The sequence below is a fragment of the Elgaria multicarinata genome, chromosome 7 (genome assembly GCF_023053635.1).
Source record: "Elgaria multicarinata webbii isolate HBS135686 ecotype San Diego chromosome 7, rElgMul1.1.pri, whole genome shotgun sequence".
NCBI lineage: Eukaryota > Metazoa > Chordata > Lepidosauria > Squamata > Anguidae > Elgaria > Elgaria multicarinata.
The window spans coordinates 73,029,805-73,052,999 of NC_086177.1; the positions used below are offsets into that span (position 1 = coordinate 73,029,805).

Genomic DNA, 23,195 nt, shown 5'->3' on the forward strand with positions numbered 1-23,195 from the left:
TGCTGCCACTCTGCAGCAACAAAAGCGTGGGGTTTTGGATCATCACAGCAGTAACCCGCCGTCATAAAGACAGTCCTTATGACTAAATAATGGTGTAGTCCCAGTGACCTGCTGGGTTATTGTGCAAAAAGTACTTGCAATCATGCATACAAGTAGGATTTGAAACACAATGTTGCAGTATAGCATTCTCCTGTTCAGGGATCCAGCTAGCCGTGTTCATGCACTTTTCAAGATATTCCAGTCCATTCTCCCTCTGCCCACTTTTCATCTCTCTCCCCCTGCCAACATTCAGCATCCTGTGCTCACTGAGCATTCTCAGTCTCCACTGGGCTGTTTTTGCCCCTTGAATTTTTTCCCCTCTAAATTATTTTTGTGCATCCCCAAATCTTGGAGTTTCCTCAAACTTCTTATGCAAGCATGGTGTCATATTGGCTTCATAAGGACCAGCACTCACATAATGAGTTTGCTGTTGGTATATAGGATCTATAGATAAACTGCAGGATTGGATGGGGACTGTATTCAGTATTAAAACCTTTTTTATAAAGAAGTCAGCACACTGTATTTTAAACGTTTTTTAATGAAGTTACATAGATATATTGGCTATAGTATATAAATACTGGTTTTGTATTACAAAAATTTGTTAGCAGTGAAAAAGTGTTAAAAATAGTTTTGCAATTAACATATGAAACTCTTCCCACTAGATTCCATTTTTCTTTATAGTTGGCTCTGATGCACTCCATTTGTTTTGTTAACACGAAAATACTTCTTTCCAGTGTCTGTTTACAGAGGCATTTGTCTGAGGAGGTGAGGTTCAAACAGTTCTTTCTGTACACTTTGAGAATTCTTCAAGTCTGAATGGCTGAATGCACAACATTTTGTAAAACAGTATTTTAAAAATAAAAATAATTTTATATGCAATAATAACATTATCATTTGTCCCCATTTATATTCTATGCTTAGATTTCTATTTAATACTACATACAGATATTTAACACGCATTTGGATCACATTTCACATGGCATGCATTTACTTCTGGAACTACAAAGTCTGCAAATCCTATACACACATACCTGTTAGTAAGTCCCACTGAACTCAATAGGACTCCTAAGTAGACGAGCGTAAGATTGTATTGTTGTATGTATATGATTAACTCTATATATGCTTAGTCAGAAATGACCTACTGTGTTCAATGGGGTTTACTCCCTAGTAAGTGAGCAAAGAATTGCAGCCTAAATTTTAAAAAGACTAACTAAAAATAATGTGGAAAGATACATACTAATTGTCATAGTACTAGAACATACAGTGACTGTGCAGGAAACATTCATTTCTAAAATGAAATACATATAGATAAAACAATAGTAACAACAAATTATTATTTTTAATTATTTAATTTTTCAGTCTAGTTAAAACATAGACAGTGGAAACAAATACACAATATATATTGAACCAATAAAAATGCAATATTGTAGTATTAAAAATATATACCTTTACCTATAAGCACCTTTACTAATACCAAACACGTTTCGACCTGTGATCTTCTTCAGTGGTAAAATTAACATTCACAAACATATATTGTCTACAATACATACAACCACAGAGACCACTGCAGTGCTAAAACCTGTAAATACAAGTACGGTGTTGTATTTAAAAATATTATTTATTAAAAAATCCTACTTAAAATTAAAATAAAATATATCCAAAGATATATATTTTTAAAAAATTAAAAACTCACCAATTTAAGACTCTTGCCAATCCTTCCTTTAATATATGTAGCCATAAAGAACTATACATTTTATATAATAGGTAACTGTAAAGGGACCAAGGGCTTCAGCAAGAACATTATTTTTTGGGGGGTTGGCAGGGTACTGCAGTAGTCTTAAGAGTGTCTTCACTCTTAAGAGTGTATATGTTTTAACGAGACTGAAAAATTAAATAGTTTTAAAAATATATTTTATTATTACTATTGGTTTATCTATATATATTGTCACCAGTGCACCCAACCCAATTGCTCTGCTTTATTGTTATATTTCATTTTAGAAATGAATGGTAACTGCACAGTCAATATAAGCCTGCTGAACAGAAAGAAGGTTGTCTTTCAAGCCCTCATTGTTAGTCCTGTGAGTTAACTGAGTTGGAGCTTGACAGGGGAATTGGCTTAAGGTTGGTTAGGGATAGGAACTAGGGCTTCTAACACCTGTCTGGTGGTAAATGCAGAGAAACCTTATTTAAAAGTAGCAATACCATTCATAAGCAATAATCTTTGTTTCATTTCTTTTCAGTAAAACACTGCATATCTTTGTTTACTTTTCTGATACCTCTGATCTGTTTTACCTCATGCTGACCAACTACCTTAGGAGAAAAGGCATATTTTAAATAAAGGGTTTTATTTTAATGGTGGCAGTGGATGTGAAGGAAGGGATCACCCAGTGCTGAGGGGTGATTCTCTACATTTGCGGTGGGATTGCTCTAGTGCAGAGGCCCCCCACCCTAAGGAGAGGTTCTCCATAGGAGCACAGTTCTTTCCACTGCATGTGAGTCAGGGCACACAGAAGGGAACTGGCAGGGGGAATCAAAGAGCCTTCTTCTTCCCTCCCCCCATTCCAATCATTACACTGTGTTACAGAAGACTCTGATGAAAATAAGGCTCAGGACACTTTCTCATGGAAGAGCTGGCTGTATTGGGCCCTCCCAGACAGAGGACATAGCCCTGCCATCATCCTCAGATTCAGAGGATAAGGTGCCTGCAGTGCCTCCATTTCTTCAGACTCATAGAAATCAAAGACTACAAAACCAGGAAAGGACCTTTAATGATCCAACTAGCTCCTCTGGAATGGGTGTGTGTGGAGTCAACCACACTATAGTCTTGTCAACCTAGATAAGATTTCAGTTGGGTTTAACTCCCTGCTGAGATGACATCTTCCTATAGCTGGCTTAGTAGGAGAGAGTGGCAGAAAGGCTGACTTGGAGCTGTCCAAGGTCCTGCTTCTGTCTACCCTCTGCGTGAGAGCTTTTGCTTGACTGTGCCTACCTTAACCAGACTTTACCTGCCTTGACTGAGAGGCTGAAAACTCAGTGGTAGAACTCATACTTTGCAAGCAAAAGGGCCCAGTTCAATTGTGGTATCTGGAGATAGGACAGGAGAAATTCTTGCCTGAAACCCTGGAGAGCTGATGCCCATCAGTGTCAACAGTACTAGGCTAGATGAGACCAATGGTTTGATTCAATATAAGGCAACTTCATGTTTCCCTAGAAACCTCAAGTTCCCATGGAACAGGACACTGGGTGTACTTGCATTACAGTGTGCTAGCCATCAAGATGATGACAATGATATTTATAGTCCACTCTTCTTCTAAAAGTCCAGAGAAGCTGCTTTCAGATGAGCAACTGGGATTGGAGAAGTGGCAGCAGGGTGTATGTGTGTTCAACTCTTTCCCTTTCCACTGTTTCCCATTCCAAATCACCTCTCAGAGGATTTTTTGTCCCTGCTAGGTTCCAAATGTGAATTTAAAATTCTGTAGAGAAAAACTCTGCTTGCTTCCCATTTAAGAGCAGTCATTACGACAATGTTACACACATCTAGTTGGTCCTAACTGATGATAAATAGTCATGTGCTACAAAATGTGATGTGACAGCCGTAGTCATAATTTTGTCATAGAATATGAAGTAGTGAAAGGAACAACTATGGAAGTAAGAATTGTTCTGGGATCAACAAGAAAGCAATAGGTCCTATATGTCACTGCACTGTGTTAGAAGGTGAAAAAAATCCTGTTAGAAGTTTTATACAGACTCCAAAGGTATTTGACAGGAAACATACCTTATTTTTTCAATAACTCTGTTTTCTTCATAAGTTGTTGGATGAGATTCTTTGTTGGAAGGAGATCTATGTAACTCTTTGGCCATTGGGAAGTAGTAGATGGGAAAATGGGGATGTTCTGAGTCATTATCATCTGTAGCATACAAAGATATAAAAACATTTATTATTCAGAAAACTTTCCCAATATATTAAACAAAATAATTAAGATGGGATTACATCTGCAAATGGTATAGTAACTAGGTAAAGTGGAAAACCACCTCACAAAATCATATATGGCGTATGAAAGTATAACATTTTTTTAAAAAAAACCCTACTATAAACATTACTGATGCACATGTTTTATGTCAAATGTCCCTGAAAAGATTATCTTATCTACACAGGATCATCAGTAAAAATGGGAAGAATCAGTAAAATGATTGAGAAAGAAATACGTCCTTACTGTTACTGATTTTCTCAGTTAAACTGTAGTAATTGACATGAATTAATAAGTCATGAAAATCTTCATAAAACTATGTTCATAAAAGAACTAAATTTATGACCCTCCAACACTTGGAATACTATTGCTGTTCAACAGAATACAAGAAATGTAACATAATGTTTATGATTTGAGAATGTCTATAGGAGTTTCTTAAACTATTCACCCATTCTTACACTATTATTGAATTATTGGAAAGGAATGGTTTTATTTTACACCAAAACAGTGGAAAAAACCCAGCAGCCATCTTCAAAACAGTATACAGTACAGTCTACTGACATTTTCCCCCAAACATGCTCTTCTCTTAGATCCTGTATACAAACATGAAGATATAGCGTGTTTACCAAAATGTGAATATGATGCATGCTCATTCATCATGCTTCCTGCCCTACTTTTCTTCCTGGCATCTCTGGACGCTTTCCAATTCATCAAGAATTGTCTTTCCATTTCTTTTATTTCTTTTCCATCAAGGGATTCTGAGAGGAAAATTTTGTAATATATAAGTCAATAAAAGTCTAGTTTACTCTGTGTTATCTGATTCTTTCCTAGAAGTATCTCTGGTATTTTTTAAGAATACCATGGAGAAGCTTTTGTTTTAGTAGGTATTGCCGTTTTGCCACTAGTGCTAAGAGACCAATTTGCCTCCCTGTTCTCCACCTGGTATGGTACTAGAATCCAATTTGGCTTTGGCTCCATGGTACAATGGGCATGCGGAAGGCAGCAGATAGGTTGACTGCTACTATATAATGGAGGAAAAGATGGACTTGTAAATGTGGCACAGCTATTACAACAAGAACAAAAATGTAGGGGGGAGGAAATACAAATTGAAACTTTGCTTCCCTGTCCTTCATCTTTTCTGGTATAACAGCATATTATGGATGCTACATGTAGTCCAAAACAATGCAAAGGAAACAGGACCAGGGAAATGATTTCCAGCTGCTTTATGTGTCAATCCCTCCCTGCCCCCAACAGCCCCTTCCAACTCTACTCTTCTGTGTTTCTATAGGTATGCTTTAAGGTGGATTCCTGCACTGAGCAGGGGGTTGGACTCAATGGCCTCATAGGTCTGTTCCAACTCTACTATTCTATATTATATGACCACAACATTTTCGAGTCAGGTGGTTCAATATTAATCATTTAATATTAATATATTTACCAGTCTATCTTCTGACATGACATTAACATTTACTTACTGATTATAAATAATCTTCAAAGTAACATATTTTTAATCAGACACTAGATTCCTAGCTCATGTGAACATCTCATCTCCTTGCTTCAGTTATGTGAGCTATGGGGTAGCAATAGCTATTATTGTTGTTCTGCGAGTACTCTGGAAAATCTAGGGAAGTTCTCATGTCGGGAGAGAAGAGTGGCAGTGGCGCCACCTTGGCCTGCATCCTAAGGGCTCCTGGAATAGTCCCTTCAGCATAGCTCTGCACTGACAGATGACTATGTAGGTGGCTTTCAAGAAATGCCTTCTGTTATATGAGCCTGACAGCTTCATTCTTCTTTATGAAAAGTACAGTGAGTGAATACCTGGTGCCACTGAAGATTGGGAACAGTCTCCCCAGGGCCCCATTACTGCTCACTTTTAGGAGAATTGTATTTCTATGACTTTTTGGAGTTTCGTTGTAATATGGTTTTATGCTATTGCTTCATTTCAGATTTTTAGTTTCAGATTATTATTATTATTATTATTATTATTATTATTATTGTAATGCATTGATTTTCTTGTTTTGTTTTTATGACTGATTGCATATTTTAATCTTGCATTGGAACTAGAGTTGTGTGGAGCAGAGCTTGTTGAACTGGGAGGAAATGATTCCACCAATTTTCCCGCCCCCCTGGAGCTGCTTAAAATCTGTTCTAGGGGAAAGTTGCAGGACCTTCCAAAATAGTATGTTAGTGCTGGGGAAGAGAAAAATTGTCACACTGCATGCTGGATCATGGTTCCTTCCATCAATAGAAGGAGCTCTTCTGTTTACGAAGGGTCAACTCTAATCCTTTGATTGTAAGCTGCCATGGTTAATTTTTTTATAGAAAGGCAATATATACATTATGCAAATTATATAATTTAAAGACAAGAGAGCAAAGCTGCATGGTTCTGCCCTATCTGGTGATAGGATGGTGAATAGCTGTTACAGTGCAAACCAGTCTTGTACAACAGGTAAAGCTGGGGTAAAATTGGGCTGGTTCTCTTTTACTAAGATTTTTACTACTTTATTTTCTTCTAAATTTGCATTGGACAATATCCAAATTTGCCTCTCTGCACATGAATTCCACTGCTGCTTTCGTTCCATGCACAGCTGGTCACGTCAATTCCTTGTGCAAGCAGTCCCCATTGCTTGCACAATGGCAATTTAGTCTCAAAACAAGTGGATATGCTCATTTCTGGAAGGGGGCAGGTTAGTAGAGCTCCCTTATATGAGCTCCATCAACTTGCTCCCTTCCAGAAACAAGCATTTCCATTAATTTTGGGTTGCCCCTGGAAGTGCTTAATTACAATTGCACAAGTGGCGGGAATTGCTTGCACAACGGAATTGGTGGGACCAGTTGCACATGGCCAGTCAGCGCTGGATATTAGCTATTATTCTAGAAAACCCAAATAGCAGGAGAATTGCTATATCATTCTAACGTATTATGAGCAAGGGGGAATTAATGTGGCAATGAGGTAAAATATAGGACTCAGAACTGGGGATAACCAGATTAAAATCCCTGCTCAGCCATGAAACTCACTAGGTGAGCTTGTTCCAGCCTAACCTACTTCACAAACTAGTTATGAGGATAAAAAGATGGTTTCTATACTGAGTTCTTTGGATGGCATAAAAATATGACAAAATAAATAATAAAAATAGGCCTTTTAAGGATCCAGTCCTCTGCAGTGGGACTTGAACCTTCATAAGCATTAGGTTGTAAATCGTCCCTTCCCATATCACCTATGAAAAATAACAATTGCCTCAGGTGACTAGGTAGGCTAGATCAACTAAAAGAGGTGATTTTTCATTTTGTTTTGTTTTTAGGCTACAAATGACTAACAGAGCTATAAGGGGCAGAAAGACTAGGAAAAAATGTGAGCTGGTAACTTCTGTAGAGCTATGTACAAGACTAATTTGGTAATCAAAATATTCTGCTAATAGTTTTTTCAACAACAAATTTATCACGTGCATGGTTGGTACTTGTACTCATAGCAAGTCTGTTATAATTTCATATGGTTTAAAATATGAATTTCTTGTAAAAGGAAAGCACTCTGAAGGAACATTATTTTACCAAGAGATTTTGACTGCAGTATAACCCTGTCCCTGTACTTTGGTTTGTGGCAAACAGGATTCCCATTCAGCTCTATTTTGCATATCTTAGCCCATACAGCCAGAACAAACTCCAAGTCCTGCAAATATCAGAAAACAGCATCAATACTTTTACTTATTTATGTAGTATTTATGTAGCAAATACTATATCTAAATTTATTTATAATTCTATTTATTTGATTAAATGTAAGCTGTCCAAAATAGTTATCCTGTTATACTAAGTTCAATAACATGATATAATATTCCTACATGAATTAAGAAACACATATGCTTTATTTTTTATTTATTACATTCTATACCGCCCAATAGCCGGAAAGTGACCTTTTGATTTTTATTTACTTATTTTTTGCCTATGATTTTGACCAACCTCTTGCATTTTCATTTTCTACTCTAAAGGTCAAACATAAAATATGGGTCTAAATCTAGAAGTTGAAGTACAAACACCATTTGCACAGTTCTTCATGTAGATATGTAAATTCTTGCAAAATATATGTGCACAAATAGCTTTATTTAATGAACTTTCATTTGCAAAAAAGAATCTGTACATGTGGCTTGGTTTTGTGTCAGCTGAATGCATGAGTTCTCTGAATGTCTGGGAGTGGACCTTTGGATTCCAGCCATAATATAACAAAATTATACAGAACATTATTTTTTTTAAAAAAGATTTTAAAATGGGCAAATTCCACAGGAACATTTCTTCTTTTGATGATGATGGCACTTTTCAATATACAAAATCCCTCCTCTATGCATGCTAGTGAGAATGGATTTGTTTGTTCGCGGGAAGGGAGCCACAAGTAGAGAATCTTTTCCTGTGCATGCAGGGCTGCATGTTCAGGGAGAAGGATCAGGCCCAAAGTGCTTTGCAATTATTATTTAAGTTATTCTGAATAAAATAAGTAATAATTTTACTCTACATCTATGATTCTCTTGGCCTAAACTAGAGAGAAGGAGGTTATGTTTGACACAAATCTTTCTCTAGTATGGGTTTCCTTTTAATTGTTTAAGGGCAATGTGACCTAGATCAAACCTTTTCATTTATGTTACTGCAATATATAAACAAGATAACATGACATATAACTTTTGGCAGATTTGGCTTCCTTGTGGATATGCATTGTCCAAATATCTTGGTATTGCTGTCCTGAATACTGTTGCCACTGGCAATGGCCAGATATAATGGATGTCTCTTAATTTCCCTATGTATTAATCGTAAAGATTCTCTTTTTAATTTTCTTCCTGATAATTCTGTAACATACCAGTAACTTCACATTGGCTTGGATCCTGAGAGGAGCCAGTGGAAAGGGATTGGCAGAAAGGGACTTTCCCACCCCTCCTACCCCCAAAAAGCCTCTCCTGAGAGTTGTGGAGGTCCTGCTGAATAAGGTAAGCTGTGGCATGGGAGGCTGAGTGAGAAACTGCCAAAAGTTGAGCAGCGGCACCTTCTGTGAACAGAGATCCTGCTCACAGAAGGTACCTCTGCCTGATTTTGAGAGATCCCCCTCTTATGCCTGCACCACAAGCTACCCCATTCAGGAGGATTTTCTGACCCTTAAGAGAAGCTTTGAGAGGTTTTGCTTTGTTTTTTTCAGGTAGGGGTGGGGTTAGAAGGGATGGGAACATTACCTCCAGTGGCACTTCTCAGGATCCAACTCATTATCTATTATTTTATTTGTATTCCTACAAGTCCTTCAAAATTATTACCACTAAAATTTTAATTTTAATCCAAAGCAGTATACAAAGCCCTTTAAAATACTGCTGATAAGCTGGTTGATGCAGAAGGATATGAATGGGGAATTGAATCAGTCACCCTACTCTTCCTCCCAAATAACCGAGTGGTAGGATTTTACACTTGTTGAAAGGGTTCGCCATGCACAGAACCAGCTCTTGGATCAGTTAGGTGAACTGTGTGTGCAACATCTTTTTGCACATGTGGCTCTCTATCCTGTTGGAGATACTTTCAGTTTAAATGTACAATAGAACTTTTTAATTTATTCAGAAACATTTGTTATTGATTTTTGTAGGGCTAGGGTTATCCAGGAACATCAAATATTATCCAAGAACATCAAATCAAACCTAAAGGTTAAGAGGGCTAAAGATGATATTTACTCTTAGCTCTCCTGTACTTTGGAAATATCAAGTCTTCAGAGTGTTAATTTTCAAGTTTCATATAGGAGATGTTGAATGAAAACGTAGTCAAAGGCAACATGGGCAGCAGTATAATTTTTAAAAAAATAAAATAAAAAAAATAAAAATAAAAAAATGAGTTGTCTATATAAATATTCTGCTTCTGGCACATTAATACCAAAGAAAATGTTTGATTAAGTAATGTTAAATTAAGTATTTGTTTGCACTAGGTATTAAATATTAAATTGTTTAATTAAGTATTTACATGCATATTATTGTATTTCTCATATAAAAATATATTGAATATTTTACATATTTAGGCTTTAAGGTTTAAATTTAAATTTAAATTGCATATTTGTGCAATTTGTCACTTCATTTTCAAAACTGAAACAAAGTTTAAGTATGCACAACTGGATTTGCTCACATCCATCTCCATCACTGTCAAAATTTACACTGTAAGTTCGCTGGAGCAGAGACTTCTTAAGTGTGTGTGTGTGTGTGTGTGTGTGTGTGTGTGTAACAACAGCAGCATAGTCATATTAATAGTACGTTTGAAATTTAGAATGAACTTCAAAAATTAATTCATTTAAAATAGATTTAAAAAATGCAAGAGTATATGTTTCTTGGAACCTTGAAAAGTATATAGCTAAAGTTTGATGAATGAACCCACTGAATTTTGTAGTTTTTTGTTGACTACTACTCAGCTGATAAATGATCCAGAACATGCTCACACTAGTATATGTTTATCTAAGAATGTACTAATCCCATGCTGAAATATGATTACCCCTTGGATACGCTCTGGTTGTTCATTGCCTTCCTGTCTCTAATAAAGTGCTTTCATTTTACAGCCTTTCAATAAGCTATACTAAAGGGACTAGACACTTTTTGGGGCAGTCTCTGTTTGATAAATGATCATGTCATGCTATCACTTAGAGGTCTGCTACAAAATACTAAAGAGCAAATTATATTCTAGGCACTTGGGGGGTGGGTGGGGTAAAAGCCTCAGATGACATCTGTAGTAAGGGCTGTAGCCTTCTTCCCAATTAATGATGGTCATTTAAGAACCTGCGTTTCACCAGTATGTTCCAATTTTTATCGGCTGTGTCTAGCTCAAGTGCCCTAACTACATCTGTAGACAGCAATTTGTCATCATTTTGACGGTCTGCCATTATCTCTTTCAGAAAATCTATATTTTTTTTCTTGTTCCTGACTGAATTGTGAAGTAAAGGAATTCATCTTTTTGATATCTTGTTGTCATAATCAATAATGGTCAAAGGTTGAATAAGTTAAAGATTTATAACCATACCCTCTGAACCAGTACAACCATTCTGAAATAAGCAATACTTGTGCTGCTACAGATAACTTAAGGTGACACAACCTGAACCTATAAGGCTGTAATCCAGAGTTCTATGCATAAAGAAGTTTTTCGTCCTCTGATATGAAATAGAAATTGCATCCTTGTATAGGCATATGCCACTCAGTGTGCAGAGTTTTTTAATAGAAGAAAATGGGAAGCCTTTGCACACTTTGAGCTTAGCACTTCCAATTAAAGGCTCTGGACTGTTGCAAATGTGTATAGGGCCACAGTGTATAAAGGCTTACAGGTAGACCTCGAATTTTCTATATTAGAAATTAAAACTAAGCCATTTCTCCACAAACTAAGCAACATACAGAATTAGCAAAATTATTTGCAACATTTTGAAAATCTCACATTGAAAAAGTTTTTAAAATTCTCTCCACCAACATTTGCATACCATTATGAACAGGACATCCTATTAAGTGTGTAGAAAGAGACTTGAAATGAGAAATAAACTGAGGGACTTTTTCGATCATACTTTCCCCCCTCCCCTCTATATATGATGACACTGGGAATAGGTCTCAGGCTCACATGCTTCATCCCTGTCTCTCACCTATACCCTCTCAGTGGCCCTGTTCAGACAACACGCTAAACATTGCTGCTTAACCACCAAATGGTTAACGGAATACAGTAACCTTAATGCATTCCTTTAACCATTTTGTGGTTAAGCAGCATGGTTTAGCGTGTTGTCTGAACCAGGCCTATATGTAGAAGTTAAAGCCATAGGCCATTCCCAATCTGACTCTACATATAGATAATGGGGAGCAGAAATCTGAACATACACCAAGAAAGGAAAAAGCAACCAACTTCAGGTGGAAAGGAATCAACTTTTTTTTAAAAAAAGCTTTCTCTGTTTTTCATGAACAGAATTTATTCCAATGATATGTATCACTTTATATGAAGTCATATTTTTCCTGGTTACAAATCTTAAGAACCTGACCCTAAGCACAAAACATAGAAGCAACTCCCATTTATTTTAACAGAAACATACTGTCTCCAATTTACAGGACATGTAAGTACCTATTAAAGGGCTGGGGAATTTGTAATTCCCCCTTCAAGACATATTATCAATGATGTCAAAGCTGACAGCCTTAATCATCTGTTAGGTGGTCTGTATACAGCACAGGAACATCATCTGTACTCTAGGACAGTGGTTCCCAATTAGCTAAGTACTGCGGACCCCTTGTTTTTCAAATGCCAAGCCATGGACCCCCTACTTTTGAAAAAATTGTTCTCTATGGTAGTTATCTGTGCGAAGCAATTTTTTTGGAGAAAATAAGGGGTAGCCCCTAATAAGCAAAGGATTTTAGGTATACTAAAAAACAGACCATAAAATTTGTGATATTTGTGATATTACCACGCAAAAATGACAATGATTTAGTTAGGAATATAAAGACGAATTTAATTTTACTAATATCTAGTTTACAATTGAAAAAAATATGACACGTCTAGCAGCTACTAAACCTAAATGCGATGGGAGAAATCATGCCTCTTTTTGTCCTAAACAATCCCTTCCACATCCGGTTCAATATTTTCTACTTTTAATCTCAAATCTGGATCAACATCGAGCCAATTTCTATGCTTGTTCTTCATATAACAAAATGTTCAAAATGTTTGTTCACAAAGATATGTGGAACAAATTAGACGTTTCAAAGCTTTTTCACCTAACTTCTTATAATCAGGAAACCAGAATTGGTCCCGTCTATATTCTTTGAAAAATGATTTCAATGAACCATTACAAGTCACGTCAACAAGTGCATCATCATTATTATTATTATTATTATTATTATTATTTGTATCCCGCCTTTTGCCCAATGCTGAGCATCTTGCTCTTCCACAGATAGAATTGTTAGTTGTACTTCACCACATTCAAAAGGATTCCTTATCCATGAGTTTTCAGGATTAGGTACAGGGAAGTAATCTCTGAAGCTAGTCGCAGGTGCTAAGTGATGTTATATTTTTTGGCTGAATGGCGGCATAAAAATCCATAAATAAATAAAAATAAAAATAAAAATATTTTACTTCTGGTAGGAATTCATTGTCAGTGGACTCCAGAATTGATTGGTGAATATGTGAATGGTGCCATGGACCCCCTGGGTGGGTTACGCAGACCCCCTGGGGTCCACGGACCCCCAATTGGGAAGCACTGCTCTAGGTGAAAAAGATTTTCTGGTGAAAATCTTCCTCTTTGCAGCAACTTTTAACAACCATAGACATTTGTTTCTATGCACAGTTTCTATGCACAGATCAGTAATTCTAAAAATTTAAAAATTAAGAACATAAAAAGTGCCTTGCAAGACCAGACTAAAAGCTTAACTAGTCTGGTATCCTGTTTCTCACAGTGGCAGAAGCCTATGGAAAGCCCACAAGCAGGACATGAGGGCAATAGTCCTCTCCTGTTGTTCTTACCACGCAACTAGTATTTGGAGACATGTGATCTCTGATTATCTGCTTTTCATTTTCTCTGCAGCAAATATTTATGCAACTAATTGTTATTATATATTTATTTTAACTGTATTTTATAATTTTATACTTAAGCTGCCCAAAAAAGGATATTATTGGGTGTCTTCATATTTATTATATTAATAAAATATATCCATCATAACTAATAGACATAAGTAGCCTTGTCCTCCCCTTAGACAGATTTTTAAATGAGATAAACGATCTTGTAAACCACATAGTGAAAAGGAATGTCAACCCCTTAAATCACAGCAAAGGTATCATATCTTCAGGCACATATTGACTTTGTTCGCATGTAATGGCAGTTGGTGGTCAATCATGGGTTAATTAACCCATGAATTGCAGGAATGTGTAACCCCATGGCTTAACTTTCCATTGTTTAACCATGAACAACCCAAAGTGCCCAGATGCCACAGTGATAACCTACAAATGCAACATTCATAGGTTGTTACTGGAAACTGGAAGCAGTTCACCTGCTGCACACGTTCCCACAATTCATGAGTTAATTAACCTATGATTTGCTGCAGAACACCATCATTACATGCAAACAGCCCCATTAACTTTAAATTGTCTCTTTCAAACAGCATTTGTATCACTAAGAAATGATTGAGTATTAACTATTTTAATATCCTTTACATCCTCATTTTTTTATTACCTTCACATGGTGAAGTTGATTGTCAACAGCTATGAGGTGGGAGATATTTTCTAGAATTGCTAAATCACTCAGTTCATTGATATTATTATTGCTGATATTCAACACTGATAAAGACTTCTGCAATGAAACAAATCAAACATTTACCGAAAAGAAAATGAAAAACTTAGGTGCAATCCTATGCATAGTTATTTGGGAGTAAGCCTAATTGAATTTAATGAAATTTAGTTCCAAGTAGACATGCATAGCATTGCACTGTACAATTGTAAATATTATCAGAATCTCATTTTGAAACACATTGTCTAAAATTAATGGTTAATAACTTTCAAGTCTCTTTCATAATAAAAGATAGTAAACTGACTGTGAAATAATGTGCCCATAAAGAAAATATTAACAAAATAAAAACATAGAACAGTACTTTTTTGGCGGGAACTTCAGTCTTAAAATGTGTGACAACGGTAGGAAAGTGATAACTTTAAATTTTCAGATGCAAACTGAGATCGGTTGTTAGATTTATGCAACATAATATCATAACTCCAAATTGCTTTGATCCTTTTTTCCAACCCTCTGGAAAATACACTATTACACAATTAAACAGGAATTAAATTTCCTAATTAAAAAAGATTACTAATATGATCCAGTTAGCAGTATATTTAGTGCGCAAAGGAAGGTCAAAACAGATTGTAATCCTGTTATTTTCCAGTAAAGATTCAGCACTTTGATGATGAGTGTACTAAGAAAAGTGAGTATGGTATTTATTGCAATAGCATCCAAAGTGCCTTTATTGCAAAGGCATCCAAAGAACGACACAATTTGTATCACATGCTCAAAGAGGCTTTGGACTTGTATTTTTTTTTTTGAAGTACACTGATTTTGAAATTGGGATGTTTCAAGAGCAGGTTGTGATGTGGCATTAGAGTAGGATTCTGTTTGGTGGGGTAGGGGGAGAAAAAAAATCCCACTGGGTTCCTGCCTAAAGTAGCAATTTATGTTCCAAACTATCACTTTTATATCACTCTCAAAATAAATCCCCTGAACCTAATACATAATTTTATTTTACTGGCCTGCTTGCCCATATATCAGTAATGAGCAACTTGTGGCCCTCCAAATATTTACGTACAACTCCCATCATCCCTCACCATTGGCCACGCTGGCTAAAGCTGATTGAACTTTTACGCCAAAACATCTGGAGGGCTACAAGTTGCCCACCTCTGCTATACGTACATATACTAGTTGGTTGTGGCACATTGATGCCCTGAAACATAAGAGAATCAATATCTTTCCGTTCCACAGGAAACCATGCAAGTTGCTAATTATAGGCCTGTTTTTGTTAATTTGTTAATTCTGACACACTGTACATAGAATAAAAATAAGTACAGAAATGACAAATAAGTAGTGAAGAGAGGGGATACAGGATGATCATGTAAATGCAAGTAAGATGAAGTTAGGGTGATTCAGGACAGGTTTCTCTACCAGACTTCTACTCTACTATATACGCATGTGTAAATGTGTGGTTTGTGAAACTGCACCCTTGTTGAGTTTATTGCACTTATATCCCACTTTTTTTCCTCCAAGGAATCCAAGGTAGCATATATAATCTTTCTCATCTCCATTTTATTCTTACAAGAACCTTGTGAGGTAGATTGGGCTGAGAGTCTATGACTTGCCCAAAGTCACCCAGTGAGCTTCCATGGCCAAGTGGGGACTCGACCTGGAAGTAAAGCAACAGTATGCATCTATAATTATTCTTGTTTAATTTTTAAACAACCAGTTGGTTACCTGTGAACACAGTCCATGGCGAAAAATCAAATCTAATTAAAGGTATATCTTAACTAACTGCGTTAATTGAAACACTCAAAGTGTTGCGTCTTTTATCTTTACAAAACGTCCTTAAATATAGTACTCCAGGGCAGTATTGTATCATCCTTGATCTGGTCCATCGATGATTGAATCTTGGGGTTTCACAATGAGCACACACAACTCATGGCAGCATAGAGTTGTCTATAGCAGATGTAAGCAGATAGATGCCAACTTGGTCCAGTCTGTCCCTGCCTCTTGTTGATGCTAATGGCAATGGCCAAATGAATGAGGAACTGGTGAATTGGAAAGGGAGAGATGAGTCAGAAGGTGCAAGGCTGATCTTTGGCAGGACGATCTGCTTACCTTAAGCCTGTCCAGTGAGGGCTTTCTGATGCAGAAACCTGTGCATGGCAAGCACTATGAACCATGTGTCATTGATAAGACCCTGAGTCATGTCCAGGTTCCTTAGCAAGATTACCACAGTACCCTTCTTCAGAGTCAACTTGCTTGGTGGTAAACCATTTGGGTTGATAGTGTTTAGGAACTCTGACGGGCATTGCATATCAAGCCTGACATCATTGCCAGTGACTTTGTCCGTGCTCACATAGATCCTTCCCTTGCCCTCCATCTAGTTGATGTAGTCATAATGCTCATTCTTGGGACATAGAATGAATGACCTTACTTGTTTGTACAGCTGCCTCGCTAAAGTCAGTCCAATGCATGAGTTTGATCACATTTGATCATATTTTCTCCAACAGCTGGGAACTCTTCCACAGTACCATTACCAACAGTCAGAAGGTAGGCAACAAATTCAGATTCAGTCTCCAGGTGTGTGAGTTGCGAATTTGGTGACACTGTTCCAGGCACTAGAATTTCTTGACCAACTGGCAATGATGGCTGTGTGGGTGCCATGTGGGACAATGGGCAAGGTTTGCCTAAAGTCACTGCTAAACACAATAGTCTTGCCATCAAATGGGGTGCCATTGCTCATGAGCTCCTTCAACAGCCTATCTACCAAGTCAATAGCAAAGCGGTTAGCCATTGACACTTCAATCCAGATAACAATGTCAGCAGATCTAAGAAGAGATCCAAGAGTATGGTCAGACTTGATTGATGAGACCGAAGTCTCATCCAGTTTGAGTGGCAACTTGAATTGATTGTGAACTGTATGGCCACTCTTCACATGCATGCAGGCCAGGCCAGGGACAGACACACATTTCTTACCTTGGCTGTGCAAGATGAAAAGAAGGTAGTCTTAAACAAATGTCTTGCCACAATCATAGCTTCCATCTATTAATAAGCTCTTGTTGCATAAGCAGGGTCCCACACAGCATCAATGATAGCTTTCTGATTGCTGTTTGTTACAGCTGTCTCAATGGCTAAGTAGTAAGTGAGGGCAGATTAGCTTGAAACCAGGAGACTGATAGCAGTGCCACGAGACAGAAGGATGGCTTCAATGTCTTGCAAAGTGCTGTTGTAGCCTATCTCTTGGTTATGTCTGAGATGATCTTTGGGTAGCACATCCGTGAACTCGTTTCACAGAAGATCATAGTTGTGTGGAGTTTTAAAGGCACAGATAAAAGTGAAAGTGCGACATAACATATGAGGCATAGAATGGATAGCAGCATCTATAGCAACACTCACCATTCAGCATCATACCTTCAAAGTGACATACTGAATATCATCAACCATCTTCAGGTGCTCAAAACATTGTCTGCCTGGTACACATGTGAGAATCAGGTAAAGGCAGAATTGCTCGCCATTCTTGAGGGAGACCATGTACATGTGGCCGAAAACAGGGCAGTTCAGAGTACAAGCAATCCAATGACCCACATGAAGAATTTTGGGAAGTCCTGGTAGAGAATCTTACAGCTGTTGGTCATCGCAAACCATCCAATCACAGTGGTATGGAAGCTGCTTTAACATTTCAGGAGTATTGGGTTGCTGGCTGATGCGAAAATAGAGAGCCTGCTCCACTGGTAGATTGGAGCAACTAAGCAACCCAACTAAGCAACAGTGTGAGATTGTTTATGCATTTTTACTCAAAGCATCCTTTAGTTGGGTTCACAAAGTGAGCATCAAAGAACATCTTGGTTTCATCGTAGTATACTCAACTGCGTTCTGCTACCACAATTAAATTAACTCAGTCATATCCCTTATAGATGTACGTAACAGACTGAATGCTTGTTAGAACTTCTGTGTTAATTTGTGCCTCAGAGCACTTAAGCAAGTATGGGTTGTAGGACACAACATACTCATCGCTAATTTCAGTGTAAGAAGTGACGCTGTCCCAGTTCACAGATACAGTGATCTTGTTAAGACAGTGCCTACAGTACTTGCTGATGCCACTGCCAGTCACAGTGGTCTCAACATGAGCTTCTTGTGGGAAGTCTTTGGAGCAACTGTAATTCTGCATACAAGGCTCATTTAAGTTGTACGCACCACAGGGTGAATGGATCATGAAACCTGGTTACCAATTTGTGAAGTGCAGGGTGCACACTGCACTTCACAAGTGAGGGCAGATTAGCTTGTGTGGCAATGTGAAGTGCACACTGGGAATTTCGGCAGAAGCAATGTATCAATCCACAGAAATATGTATCAATTATCCAGCTTATATACCACATGGCAGTGGAGAAGACTGCTTCTGAAATTCAGTGGTAAACACTGAAAACAGGTCCAAAGGTTTTCTTCTCCTTGATTTCATGACAATCTGGTCCAGCTTATGCTTCAAGATATGGATGGCAATATCAGATCTGTTTTCAACCTTCTGATAGGAGGGTAACTTGTCTTTCCATTTGAGATTGCAGGTAATGGTAATGAAAAGGTCAGGCCTTCCAAACTCCCTAATAATGCCATGGCATCTTGGAAACTTGCATTCAAATTCCGTGTGCTTTTAGAGTGGAGGACTGTAGAGGAGTTGCACTGTAGGAATCCTTAGGTCGCTGGTTCGATTCCGGCTCGAAGGAGATTATTTTGAAAGACAATGTGGCGTAGTGGCTAAGGTGTCAGACTGGGAGTCGGGAGATCCGGGTTCTAGTCCCCACTCGGCCATGGAAACCCATTAGGCGACTTTGGTCCAGTCACAGACTCTCAGCCCAGCCACCTCACAGGGTTGTTGTGAGGATAAAAATGGAGAGGAGGAGGATTATGTACGCTACCTTGGGTTCCTTGGAGGAAAAAAGGCGGGATATAAAAATGTAATAAAATAAATAAATAAATAAATAGGACAATGGTTACTCAGCCAACCATGAGGTCTCTTTCCTGGGTGTGAGTGTTGAGCCAAACAAGCAATTCCTGCTAATTCTCAACAAAGTATGTCCTGGTGAGATTGTTGACAGTCAAGGCGCGAAGCTTCCACCTTGCAATACATGTCCACACAGTATTACTGGCAGGCCTGGCCCAAAGCGAGGTTGCTGTCTGACACATGCCACTACAGCCCCACGTGCCAGCACCTTGCTCTGTGCCCCATCCTGCATGCCCCCTGCTCTGCACTTAACCTGTGCACTGGTTGCTTCCAGTAAGGTGTTCCCACCTCTCCTGGAAATCTCAAGTCTCATGAGACTTCTGGGAGCGGCGTGCTGCCACATGTTCCATCCCACTGCCTCCTGTTCTGATGAGCGGCCAGAACAAGAGGGAGCAGGACAGAGGTAAGTGTGCTGCCAGTTGCTCAGGTGGGAAGTCCAGGTGGGCAGGAGGCATGCAGGTGGGTGGCAGGACCAATAGGTGGCTGCTCGCTCAGATGCCTGGGCTTCTTGCTTGAGCAGCTGGCACTGGCTGCGCTCACTGCTTCTTGGTCCTGCCAGGCACGTGCACATGGCCAGCAGAACCAAACAAGCAGTCCAGATCAGTGACTCCAGTAAGGTATGGTCCAGTGTGCTGTTCCCTGCTCAATCGAGGCAAGCTATAATGGCCTTGTCAGGATCAAAAATGTATAGCTGACTGTAACTTGGAGTCTCATCCAACAGCAAGGTGCCCATCAGTTGGTAAATGGAGCCTTGCACCATGAACATGAATGGACTAAGACCTTGTGGCTGTGCTGTCTTGAGTGGTGCATAGAAGGAAGCAAAGCCTAGAGCACTGTTGTACTTGCAAATGTCCTTTAGGAATTGCTTGTCAAGACTGGAGCCATCAATGACAATGTTATGGGTGAAGTCCAAAACCGTGAGCAGTGGTAGTGAATTTTTTCTTCAATGGCAGCAAAGAGTTGATGATTTGCCATTGAAAAGCAATGCATCAGTGTTTGCAAACTTTGATATGGTTGCTGATATAAAACTTGTCGCTATTGATTGCAGGATGCATGCCGACAGGCACAGTCTGCCTCCTACTCCTGGACTGGTTTGAGATACTGACCGATGGAAGGCTGCCAGAGCGTCACTGTCATCAAAAGGCCAATGGGTCACCTGCATATGCTAGCTTTTTGAAGTGAGTGTGGTGGCATCCAGGTGGGGGCGCAAAGCTTCTTCTCTAGGGCTGCAGGAGTAGAATTAGCAGGGCGGCATGAGACACACTGCTGGTTACCGTTATCAATAAGACTTTGAAGTCTAGGCATTTTAGTAATGCATGGAATATAATTACAGTTGTCTCATAATCCCTTCATGATTTGTTTACAGGCTGCATTTTACTGGTATATCATTGTACTTTGACCTGCACCTGTGTTTATAAAGGTGGGCAGAGTCTTTCTTGTGTTCCTATTTCATTTCACTCCAATTTGCAATGATTTATGTTTAATTATACTTGACATTTTTTGATATTAAAAATAAAACTTCATAGTACATTGTTAAGGAAGATAACCTAATTCTTTTTTAAAAAGCTTTTATGGACATAAATAAGCTCCAAATTTGAATTATAGTGAAAACTGTTGTTATTTGTGGAATATGTATGTCAAGAGCTTTCCAATGAAGTGTGTTTCATGAGAATCAGTCAACAGGAAAGCAATAAAAAAAGGGATGACCAACTAACTCCCAACTTTGAATTATATACATAAGAAGATCAATGTCTATGATAAGATATCATTCAAATTCAATGTTCTTACTGCTAGTGAATGAAGACTTCTTGGGTCAAACAAGAGTTTTTCTCCTAGAGGAAGTTGCTGGCTCTCAATATGTAATTCTCTCAGTTCTTCTAAAGTCTCTAAGCCCTCCACTACAGTGATGTAATTGCCACCCAGATACCTAGGAAAAAAACATTATAAAAGAGTTTTAGGATTTGTTAAAGATACAGACGCATCTATTTCTGGAAGTAAAAAGGCATATTTTATTATCTTATTGAATAATAGAAATGATATATTAGACTAACCAATTCTGGAAGTAAACTTAACAGGGCTTACTACTAAGCAAATCTATGTAAAATTAGGGGACCAGCCAAACAAAATGAAACTATTTTAAAGCAAATATTATTAATTTATTTGAGATACTTCTATGCTGCTTAAAATAATAAAATCCCCAAGCAGTCCCCAAGTATTAGGCAGGATAGGACCTGGATATATATTTAATTTTTAATACATACATTCTAATTATAAATGTATTTTTCTTTCCATGTTTCAAGTATTATCCATTGTGAATTTGATGTATAGTTAAGAAAATAAGAAGAGCCGTGCTGGATCAGACCAACATCCATCTAGTCCAGGACTCTGTACACACAGTGGCCAACCAGCTGCTCACAGGAAACCCAAAAGCATAACATGAGTGTGATAGCACCCTCACCCGCTCATGGTCCCCAGCAACTGGTGTACATAGGCATACTGCCTCTAATAGGGGAGGTAGCATATAGCCATCAGAACTAGTAGCCATTGATAGCCTCATCCTCCAAGAATTTGTCTCATTTCAATGAATTAAACGTGCTTAAGTCAGCCACTGAAGGTGCTAAAATTGGCTTGCTTGTGCCATTGGACTTATAGAACCTGTACATGGAATTACTATACACTTTGTGAAATATGTTGTGATATTTGAAACAGAATAAAATCATCACAGTTCATTATATTAAACCAAATAAATCAATAAAAACTGAGAAAAATCATGATTTTTCACTTACAATTTTTCAAGTTTTATTAATGATGATAGATTTTCAATTCGTGTAATGCAATTGTTCTGCAGGTACAGGTGTCTTAGGTTTGAAGCAAAGTCCAAGTTATGTATTTGTCTAATTTGATTATCATACAAATAAAGGACATTAAGGTTTTTACACAAAGATAGGTCATCCTAAGATAAAGAATGAAAATGTGTTACTCTGTTCAGTTCATTCATGAGCAACTGCTTGATTTTTTCACAAAGCATGTTTATTTATAGCATTTTTACCTCACTCTTCAGCCAAAAAAGACTCCTAGAGTGGCCTACATAAATTATTAATACAACACTCCCTGCCCTGAAACTTACATTCTAAACAACATGACACACACACACAAAAGGGGTATTAACCCTGCCATCCTTGGAAAATATATTCATAGATTTATTTATTTTAAAAGTTTATAAACTTCTTTTCATCACAAAAAGTATTTCAGGGTGGTGTACAGAAAATGATCTAAATAATACATTATAGTACAATAAAAGCAATTTTCTATAAAACTATATCATCTATGAAAAGCATCTATTCACTATAACGGTACACAAATATACTGAAAACAAACTGTACATTTCTGCTTGAAAATGATTCCTCTACAAATAAAAGCTGTTTTATTTACTTAAATATTATCGCCTTGTTGGTCAATAAAAGGGACCAATAAATATATTTTCAAGGTTATTGTAATAATATAAAATATATAATTTGAAGTTCCTATGCCTTGTTTAAAACCTTTTAATTGAAACATGCAACAAAATTAAATACTGGTTAAATGTTACGTTTTTTAAAAAAGAAATTGTATTCTCAAGTAATGAGAGCATTCTTACAATTATATCAATATTTTTATTAGATAACTTGAGATGAGTTGTTTTCCTCAGGTGTTGAGCCAAGGACTCATCTCTGCGATTCTTTTGGTTGAGGCTTTTACCAATTAGCTCCAATGTTAGTCGAACCATAATTTTGCAATAAATTCTATTCCAAGAATTTGATATTCACGTAGTCTTTCTTGTAACACAGATCCTTAAAATGAAATTAAAAATTATAAGATATTTTCTTCCATAGTATCATTAAATAATCACATACTTTCCTATAATTTCTATGAAATGTTTCACCTAGAACAGGATTTTTCATCTTTCCCATCAGCTTTAACCAGCTTG

At 37.6% G+C, this 23,195-nt stretch overlaps 1 protein-coding gene across 1 annotated transcript; it reads right to left on the reverse strand.

Annotated features, from left to right (window-relative positions):
• Positions 1-591: 591 nt before the first annotated feature.
• Positions 592-22,994, reverse strand: PPP1R42 (protein phosphatase 1 regulatory subunit 42). The gene is made up of 8 exons (XM_063129862.1): positions 22,866-22,994; positions 22,015-22,181; positions 21,017-21,155; positions 14,188-14,304; positions 7,557-7,674; positions 4,634-4,765; positions 3,815-3,947; positions 592-859 (listed from the first exon to the last, which is right to left on the reverse strand). Exons 1-8 carry the CDS (start codon positions 22,992-22,994, stop codon positions 781-783), a joined length of 1,014 nt encoding a protein of 337 aa, XP_062985932.1. The 3' UTR covers positions 592-780.
• Between the last annotated feature and the right edge of the window lie 201 nt (positions 22,995-23,195).